Source organism: Ciconia boyciana, chromosome 5 (assembly GCF_034638445.1).
Source record: "Ciconia boyciana chromosome 5, ASM3463844v1, whole genome shotgun sequence".
In the NCBI taxonomy this organism is placed as follows: domain Eukaryota; kingdom Metazoa; phylum Chordata; class Aves; order Ciconiiformes; family Ciconiidae; genus Ciconia; species Ciconia boyciana.
Genome location: NC_132938.1, coordinates 79339682 through 79349205, shown reverse-complemented (window position 1 = coordinate 79349205; position 9524 = coordinate 79339682). Strand labels below are relative to the sequence as shown.

The 9524-nt window shown below is 45.2% G+C and overlaps 1 protein-coding gene across 1 annotated transcript; it reads left to right on the top strand.

Moving 5' to 3' along the window:
* Positions 1 to 4710: 4710 nt before the first annotated feature.
* On the top strand, positions 4711 to 9128 carry RPL7L1 (ribosomal protein L7 like 1). Its single transcript, XM_072861570.1, has 7 exons — positions 4711 to 4861; positions 4987 to 5095; positions 7000 to 7163; positions 7343 to 7480; positions 7746 to 7855; positions 8096 to 8308; positions 8573 to 9128. The coding sequence occupies exons 1-6, from the start codon at positions 4821 to 4823 to the stop codon at positions 8302 to 8304; spliced, it is 771 nt and encodes a 256-aa protein (XP_072717671.1). The 5' UTR covers positions 4711 to 4820; the 3' UTR covers positions 8305 to 8308; positions 8573 to 9128.
* Positions 9129 to 9524: the final 396 nt, after the last annotated feature.

The following is a 9524-nucleotide window of genomic DNA, read 5'->3' as shown; positions in this document are numbered from 1 at the left end:
TGTAGATGCACTGTGAAAAGTTTCAAGCCAAGGTAGGCAGAAACTGTGGCAGTGATTTGTCAGTGTGCTGCAGCAGCACTCCAGTATGGACTGGTGTGATGACAGCAAAGTCACTTTGTCATCTGTAAAATATTCCAAGTTTTAGTTATAAAGGCAAGCAGCTCAGACAAAGCAGGACCTAGCTTTCTGAGAGATACTTTTTTTTTTTTTAATTCTTCCCTTCCAGGGTGGAAAAAAACCCTGCCTGTTCTGGAAGGATATCTGCAGCGTTTGGATTTTGATCTCTCTATTCAACCTTTCAAACACCATCTCCTCAAAACAGCATAAAAGACCTGCCACAGCTAGTATCAAAAGGTAACATGCTTTGCATCCTTTGCTAAAAAATATATTGATTTTTTTTTTTTATTTTGAAATGAAAGTGCAAAAAGCCTCCATGAGTATAGGAAAAAGAAGGCTATATTCTATTCTGCTGATGAAAAGATACATGTTTTCCTGGCTTGCTTTACGGATTACGTATTTCTGATACAACACATTCAATTTTGATCCTTAAAGGTGATCTCTGCCTTCCCCTCTCACTCTCCCCAAACCAAGAGGCCTTTTTGAATCATATAAAACCTTGTTTTCAAAAATAATTTCCTTGGGAGGGTTCTGAGCCTTATCTGAGATGCGTTGGTGAAGAACAAAGAAAATGCACTCACAACGGAGCTCCATCAAAAATACTGTTGGGAAGCCAGTAGCTGGTTTGTGAAGTCATTGAATAGCAATGACTGAAAGGGGAACGACTAGATATCCAGTTTTTTCAAAAGGATTTTACCTATCATTCTGAATGACCTATAAACTAGGAGAAATCATTTAATCCATCACTGATGGATGGTGACTATCATAAGCATGCAGTCATTGGATTTGTCTGTAACTTGTTCATGGAAATTTGTAATTTGTTCAAATTGCATGTAATTTGTAATTTGTTCAAATTACATGTAATTTCAAATTACATGTAATTTGTTCATGGAAATCTCAGAAAATATACGGCCTTGTCAAGAAAAAAGGAGAGAATAGGAGTTCAGAATGCTGAAGGTCAGTTTACAACAGCTTGCTGTCTAGGCAAGTGAGAATATTCTTCTGGAGTAACCCTGCAAAGAAAGGCATTTGAATAGTCATTCATTAATATAATATAACTATTAGTTAAAGTTTAACAACTCAGCCTACATATGCTGCTATGCTGTGTGACATTTCATAGCAACAGCGCTTGAAATATTTACTTACTTATTGTTTCCTTACCATTAATAATGAAATACCCAAGATCCCGTTTGCATTTCCCTTCTGTTAAACAAACCACACTCATTTGTAGATTTAAATGGGCCACATTTTCTGTCGTGAGCTACCAGGGATTTCAGCTGTTTTTATATACAGCAGCTTGCCTTAATGTCAGAGTGAAATTTATGTAGTTATGGATTTACTTCTAGTTTGTTCAGTGAAAGTTTCATATGATTTATTTCATAAGCTCGTTGCTTTCTGTCTCATAATCCAAAAGGTTGCATCAGAGAATAGTTGACAGGAAGCTGCGTTTGCTCACCAAGGGGTGTGTTCTCTGCAGAGCATATGCCTGAGCAGGTACTGGAATGTGGGGTCACATTTCTAAATACAGATATTCAAGTATTAGGTGTCAAAATAGAAGTGGCCTAATTTACAGTGTCCTAAAGGTTTGCAGCTTCATTGAGGTGAGCAGTTAAACCTTGACATCACTGAGCTTTCTAGTGAAAGGCTCAAGCTCTCAGCTGTTAAGTTGAAGAGGAAGCTATGGTTGGTGTAAATCAAATTGATTAGAGATGCAACGAAAGCAACAAGTCCAGTATATAGGCACACATCCCTTTTCTACCCTACATGGCAAAGAGGAGGCAGCAGAACATGAATCAGCCGCACCATCATCTCCTCAGTGTGAGGCGATGGCACCATCTACGGGTAAGAGTGCTGTCCAAACCGCTTGTCCCAATTTCCCCTTCACAAAAAACACAAAAGCATTGCCGTGTTTTTTGTCAGCTATGCTTTTTGTCATTCAGCTGAGGATGTTCAGTGCAGCGTAAATAGCTGAATCAGGCTGCTCTCCTTAGTATTGCTGTCCTTGGGCTCCTTACCCTGGGCTGATGAGACATGCACTGCCCTGGATGCTGTCCCTGGCTTGCTTCACCCCCATCTCCTTACCCTGGGTCCTTGGGTCCAGCCTGAAATCCAGCTCTGTTAGACATAAATTCCTGACTGTGTTTCTATAATCTCAAAAGCTCCTACAGGCCCAAGGCAATAGTCCTTTCATATTTTCTAAGAGTTGCTCTCACCACAGGTTTTATCACAAGCCACCCCAACTATATGATCCAGCAAGCATAGTGATAAAATCTCTGAGGCTTTCAGGTTATGACTCTGGTTCCTCCCTCCTTCCTTTTCTTCACTGCTTTTTGGGAAGCATATGTTGAGAGTATTACCCAGAAGGACACTAGTCCTTCTGGCAAGCCAGGAAAAATTTCCATGGCATGGCTGGACCATGGGTGACGGCACTGACTGGGGGGATACTGGCTGCAGCACCCCGCCACCCTGGTGCTCCCCTGTTTGGGTCAAGGGGGAACACCCAGAGCCCTCCCAGCACTGTGGGGAGCTGGTGCTGGTGGCAGGGCAGCCCTGGACATAGGTCTCTGCGTGCAGGGGGAGACACCAGGGCAAAGTGGTGCTGGTTCCTGGGTCCACAGCGGGGATATGGTGGAGGAGATTGGCAGGTCCTGCAGAGGGGACAGGAAGAGACTAGAATGGGGGGGAACTGGGAGGGGGAAATTAAGGTGGGATCAGGGATGGAACCAGGCTCCCTGCCACACTCCCCCTGACCCCTGCCATGCCTGGTGCTTTCCCAAGTGAGAAGGCTCCTTCTGCTGTGACAGAGCTACGAAGGGACCACACTGGACCCTCTCCAGTTTTGCCACACTGCTATGCTTTGCAGGAGCTCTGTGGAGGAAATGTAACACCACTGTCTGTCAGCACTGGAGATAACCAACTAATGACTCCGCAGGGGATTCCCAAACCTTTCCCAAATGTGAAATGATATTGACCAACATTTAGGCTATTGGTATAGCCTAACCTATCATTCAGACTTATTACATGCAGTCAGGGACAGATACTCTTTAACGTCCCAAGTGAGTGGTAGGGGATATCAAAAGGCAAAGCGGCTTCTGTGTTTGCATGGCTTCTGAGTGCCTCTTCAAGATGCTGCTGTGTCTAGTCTCTTGAGAAAATACATTTGTGGTCAAAGTCACATTGATTTGATATAAAAAAATGCATACCAGAACAATTCAAATAGCAGTCTAAAACGGTAGAGGTGTTAATAGATCTGTCAGGTATAAGGAATAATGTTCCTCTTGTAATCTTTTTCTCTTGTACAACATTCATGTGAAGTATCAGCAAAGGTGATGCGAAGGTGTAAAAAGTAGGGCCAACTCAGAGAACCTAAAGCTTGTGTTTCTGTGCCTTGTCCCACCTCTGCAACCTCCTGGGCCTACATTTCTGCATGGCAACTCCCCATCCCCAGTCCCTTGCTCCATAACCCCCCCACTCTCCAGCACAGCTGGACATGGCGTGCTGCCTCCTCACACCGTCCCTGCTGCCCGAGAGGCAAGGTCATCTCTGTTCCCGCTCTACAGGACCCTGGCCACGTTTGAGATCCTTTCCTCAAAAGTGGCTGTGACCAGCTGCCTGCCTACACTTCAGGCGTAGGCCCACGACTCCTTGCTTGGGTCTGCTCGGTCATTCAGGCAGGACCTGCTGTTTGGGGGCAGGACCGCTACACTTGGAAGCCACCAGGGAGGGACAGAAAATAGCCTGTTCCTCCTGGTGAAGCTCCCCAGGGCATTCAGGCGAGGGGCTGAACAAGCTCTTTCTGAAAGGCTTTTTCTCCATCGCAGGCCTCTGGCATGGAGAGACGTCTCTCCCACACCAGGAAAGCCGGGGAGAGGGACACGTCGCAGCCCGAGAGTGTCTTCTGGACATGGCCACAGAAGCTGCTGCAGGCAGCAGTTAGATCCAGGGGGCACAGCCCTGCAAGCCTGTTATTTCCATTCCTCAGCGCTCACAACAGGGATAATGCTGGCTTTGATATCTTTTAAGTGGGGTGGAGCCGCAGAGAGGGAAGATGCTTAAGCCCTGCAGTGTTGTCAAACGTGGATACTGCCATGCTCTCACATGAAACCGCGGCAGGTCTGAGCCTGAGGTAAAGCCTCCGGCCCGGGCACCCCTGCAGCTGACTCTCCGCTCCGCAGCGGCCTGTGTTTCTGCCCGGGATCGGCGAGGTGTGTGGGAGCAGGGAGCTCCCGCCGCTGCCGGGATCCCCCACCTCGGGTGCCTCTGCTCTGTCACCACAGTGCGGGCAGAGGCTGCCACACAGGCTGGAAGAGCTGAGGGGACTTATGGAACACCGCCTTTGCATTTGTTATGGGTTTTTTTGTTTGGTTTGGGTTTTTAAAATTATTTGTTCTCCTCCAGCATTCTTTGGGAGCTTTGAAGTGAGGCGGAGAACGCACCTGGTTCCAAAGCAGGCTCTGCTGGGGGTGTGGGCTTGCTTTCCAGGCTTCACCGTTAATCTTTAGGCTTTCACAGAACCGCCGTCTCGCCCGTACCCCTTCCCGCAGACAGAGCACGGCCTGGACAACAAGGAACCGACCTTCTCCGCGCCGGACAAACGCCTCCGTGCGCCCCAGGTTCCTTGGCGAAGGAGGGTAAAGACGAGGAGGAGCTGCGAGGAGCCGGACCCCAGGCGGGACGGCCATGACACCGCCCCTCCCCGGCGCATGCGCGACAGCGGCAGCTCCGTCAAGATGGCGGAGGAGGAGTGAGTGCGGCGGGGCGGGTATCCGCCGCCATCCGCGGGGACTGCGCGATCGCGGGGCGGCGGGGGAGTCCCGGGGGGTTGGGGTGGGGTGCTGCTGGATGTGACCGGCTTCTTTCGCCCCGCAGGCCGAGGCGGCGGATCCCGCTGGTGCCGGAGAACTTGCTGAAGAAGAGGAAGGCCTACCAGGCCATCAAGGCCACCCAGGCCAAGCAGGCGCTCCTCAGCAAGCGGAAGGTAGGGGCTGGCCGCGGGGAGGTCCCCGGGGCGGCGGTCCCCGGTCCGGGGGTGCAGCCGGCAGCTGACGGGGCGGAGGAGCTGGCGTTGTCCGGCGGTCTGCGGCTGGCGGCCGGCTGGGAGAGCCTGGTTGTAAGGGGGTGAAGCCCGGGGTGGGTCGGTAGTGCTGTCGCAGCTGTCCGTACTGGTGTTCTCGGAGGAGGGAATCCTAATTCCGTGCAATCGTACAAATGATCTGAGTGATCAGCTTCCTCTGCGAGTGGGCAAGGGAGGGAGTCAGCTCGTTGCTGAGACTTCGTATTGATACTGTGATGATCCCTCTGGGCTATCTCTGAGGGGAAGCTCGAGTTCGTGTCTTCAGTTGTGGAGCATCTTCCCCATGTGTCTCTGAGCCCTGTAAAGGGGACAAAACTTTTTGGCTTGTTATACTGAAACACGAATTTATTGAAGACTCTTCTCCTTAGATCAGTGATTACCAGGGTGTGTGTGTGTAGAGCCACATGTGGTGAAATGTAACGCTGCTGAGTTGTTTGTGTTACCATGGGATTACACTGTCTGAAACCAGTTCCCCTTTGCATTGTAAACCTTCACGGAGCCAGTGTGCTTTTCTGGGAGTGCGTTTAGAGTTAGCTAGCTAGATAAACCTGTTAGAGCATAGACAGGTCATTGTGAAGCCCTTTTCTGCTTGTAGGGTGGCAGATATTGCTAATGCAGAGGCTCCCTGTGCACAGTGTGTGGTTTCCAGACTGGCAGAGCACAGCAAACCTTTCTATTTCAGAATTTGAGACCTGTTCTGCTGTATCTCAGCTAATATAGCAGGTGCCTGTCTTGGAAGTGGCTTAAAGCTTTCCCAGTGAATCTGTTTCTGTGGAGTTGGTGGGATTATGTGCAAAACTGCTATTTTTGTTAGATACTGTGCTTATGTTTTTTTAAATATATCAATGGCTTGCTGTATTTCCAAGGTGAAAGTGGAAATATAAGCAATAACATTAAATAGCTACCTTTTAAGAGTCTCATTAGAAAAATGATCCTAGCGATGAGATTTTGATTAGGTCTGCCTGCTTTGAAAATTCAAACCAATTTAATGGGTGATTTACAAGGTGAAATAGAATAGAAGACACATAATATTAGATTCTTTGATTTAAAATGGTCTAATAATTTAGCCATTAGTGTATCTAACGTATTATTGGGTAACTGCCGTGCACATTCAGCTCCTGTTCATAGAAAGCACTGTAATTAGGTGGATGTACTGGTTCCTGAGCTAAGGATAGGCATTTAAACATCTTTTTAATTTAAAAAAGCTTTAAATTTTCCTATAATTCTGAAAAGATTTCTTTTCAAGTGAGCTGGATGTTCTGTGTTTAAATTAATAATACTTAATAGTTATCTGAATGCGTGGATTTTTTTTTTTTGCATGTGTGCCTTTATAGAAAAGGACTTTAAACCCAGTTATTTTCTGTCAGATGGTAATTTTGAGTCACACTAGGGTATTGCTGTAGCATCTGTTTTACCCAGATACATATGTTGTTTCTGGCTTTCCCAGTGATTGGCTGAGCTGTGCACGTAGTTGTGAAGATCTGTCTGCCTGTGGCTGCAAATGCTTCCATTTGATTTCTCCTGTGCCTAGAAGTATCCTGGGTCTTGCTCTGGTTTTCCTAATTCATTTTTTGTCTGGGGAAAAACCCTTTGTTCACTGGTCACAAATTATAGCTAGCTGCTTGTAAATTCCTATGTTGTCCCTCAGTTCCGTCTCCCTTGGGCTTAGATTATCAAATTTATTTTTTTCTTGTTGTCTCCAAAACTGAAAGAGCAGTTCATGAAGTTCTGAATTTCATTTGGTCTTTGAGATGCAAACCTCTAAGTCTGTTAGGAAGGGTGATAGTTTCTTATCCTGTTGTCTTTAGCACCAGAAGGGGAAACAAATCCAGTTTAAACGCCTTGAGGCTTTTGTTCGAGATTCATGGCGCAAACACCGAGATGGCATCCGGCTGAGGCGCATGGAGCAGAGACCTGGCCAGACAGCTGTACCTCAGGAGCACAAACTAGCCTTTGTTGTGCGGATTGCAGAGTAAGAAACTTTTGTTACTCCTTATCTTTATTATTACTACTATTTGTAGCTGTCGTATCATTTCTAAGCAAAGGAAGGGTGATCAACCCAGACATGTCTCCTTGCAGGTAATCTGAGACCTTTTGTTGTTGTATTAGAGAAATGTGGTTACTAAGAGTGGTGTTTTTTTTCTGACTCAGTATTAATGGAGTGAGTGGGAGGGTAAGAAGAGTGATTGAGTTGCTGCAGCTGAGAAAAAATTTCACTGGAACATTTGTTAAACTGACTCCTTTATCACTGAAGATGCTGCGGATTGTGGAACCTTACGTGGCATGGGGGTAAGTACCAGTCCCGTGAGTTGATAGTAGTTTGTATGTAAATATAATAGCTTTTTGATTCTCCATCTGGTATCACAAATCCGTAGCTGGCTTTTCCAGTAATGATCAAAACTTTGTGAACTTTGTATCTAAAATTTGTTATTGTCCCTTTTCTCATTGTTCTAAATGTGACTTGGTTACTTTCCCACCGCTATACAAAGTAGGACGGGACTTCCCACTGTATCATGTCTCTCCATTACAGAATCTGATTTTTGTTTTTGCACAGACACCCTAACCTGAAATCTGTACGAGAGCTCATCCTGAAACGGGGCCAAGCCAAGATTAAGGAAAAGAGGGTACCTCTGACAGACAATATGCTGATAGAGAAACATTTAGGTGAGGAAGAGGATGAGAAAATGAAGTGAATCAAGGAAAGAGGCAGATGTTGAGAGTTTGCAATCTGACCTAAGAGGGAGGGGAGGGAGAAAAATCTTGCAAGACTTGTATGTGGAGGACTGGCAATTCTGGAGTAGTGTAAGGAAAGATAATACAGTTGGGCATCTTGTGTATATGTTGTTTGTGGGGTACTTTTTGTTGTTTTGTTGGGCTTTTTTAATTTTTTTTTTTTTCCTGCAGGGGGCTGTGGTATTATTTGCCTGGAAGACCTTATTCATGAAATCTACTCAGCTGGGAAGTATTTCAAAAAAGTCACAAACTTTCTGTGGCCATTCCATCTGTCAGTGGCTCGCCATGCTTCACGTAACAAAGTGGGTTTCCTCAAGGAAATGGGTAAGCCTGGCTGCAGAGGTGAAGCAATCAACCAGCTTATACGTCAGCTGAACTAGTCAGGTGAGGAATGCCTGTCATGTAACTTCTAAATCTTATCCTTTATCTGGCTTCCTAAGAATAACTCTACTGCCATCGGAGATGAGGGGGGCTTCTTGTTTTTGATTCTTCACTCTACAGAAGTGACCCTCAAGGGCAGGGGAAACAAATGAAGAGTGCGGGTCCCATTAGGTATCAGCAAGTCCTATTGGACACCTCCATAAAGGCTTGACTTCTGGGAGATTGCATTAATGTGACTTTTTTTTGTTGTTCTTTCTTATTCTGCAGGGTCTCTGAAAACTTCAGGATTTGTAACCTGTTCCTTTTCACATACAGTTTTCATGGATGTTATTTCTATGCAATGATATACTATATCTCTTGACTGTTGGTGCCTCCATAAAAAAAGAAAAACATACAGAAGATGATGGAGATGGACTTTGGGCTGGTCTTTCTTAAAGAAGAAGATAAATTGTATTTGGTACAAGAAGGAAGTGACTTGAACTTCCTGAAGCAATCTGACTTCTGCATCTCTGTAAAACAAGGTGGTTTTTTTTTTTTGGACTCATTACTGCCTGGTTCTGTACCAGTTACCCCTGATCTCATCTTTGGTATATATTCCTCTGTTACTGCAGTGGAAGCCCTAGGAGTGAATAACTTTTTTTTTGAAGTACCGAGATTGTATTTATTTTAAAAAGCCATGATTTTGTGCTACTGATTTACAAAAGGCAGCCTTTTCAATTCTGCTAGATTGTGACTGCTGGAGAGAACTATTTCCTGGTAGGAAAGCCCAGAAACTTTGGAATATGTGTAATCAATGTTTTTTAAATAAACTTTTGAAATTATACTGTTATAACAGGAGGAGTCATATATAACTCTAGAAGAATGGGAAAAGTTAAATACTGTGGCTGAAGTGAATTTGCTGAAGGAAATGAACAAAACTATGGAAGAGCCAGCCATTCTATTAACACTTAGAGTTTTAAATCCATAATTTCTTCCAGTACAAAAATGTGTGAAGAATGCAGGAAGAGTCCTATGCTATTTAACAAATGTGGAAGGCAGTGTGCTTAATCATTGTATTTATACTGTTGTTTGAACAGTGGGGGCAAGCTATTAACCCCATGAATGGGACTCCATAACACTTGTTTTGAGACTCAGAGGAAACAGTTAAAGTAACAATAAGTAGGATGCCTTTAGGGTATTAGTTCTATGACAGTTAGAAATTGAGATGTAGCATTCATAA

Excerpts from the sequence above, each read along its gene's own strand:
- RPL7L1 (XM_072861570.1), top strand. The coding sequence starts at position 4,821 with ATGCGCGACAGCGGCAGCTCCGTCAAGATGGCGGAGGAGGA. Across the intron at positions 4,862-4,986 it reads GTCAAGATGGCGGAGGAGGA|GCCGAGGCGGCGGATCCCGC; the intron begins GTGAGTGCGGCG and ends TTCGCCCCGCAG. Across the intron at positions 7,856-8,095 it reads GCTGATAGAGAAACATTTAG|GGGGCTGTGGTATTATTTGC; the intron begins GTGAGGAAGAGG and ends TTTTTCCTGCAG.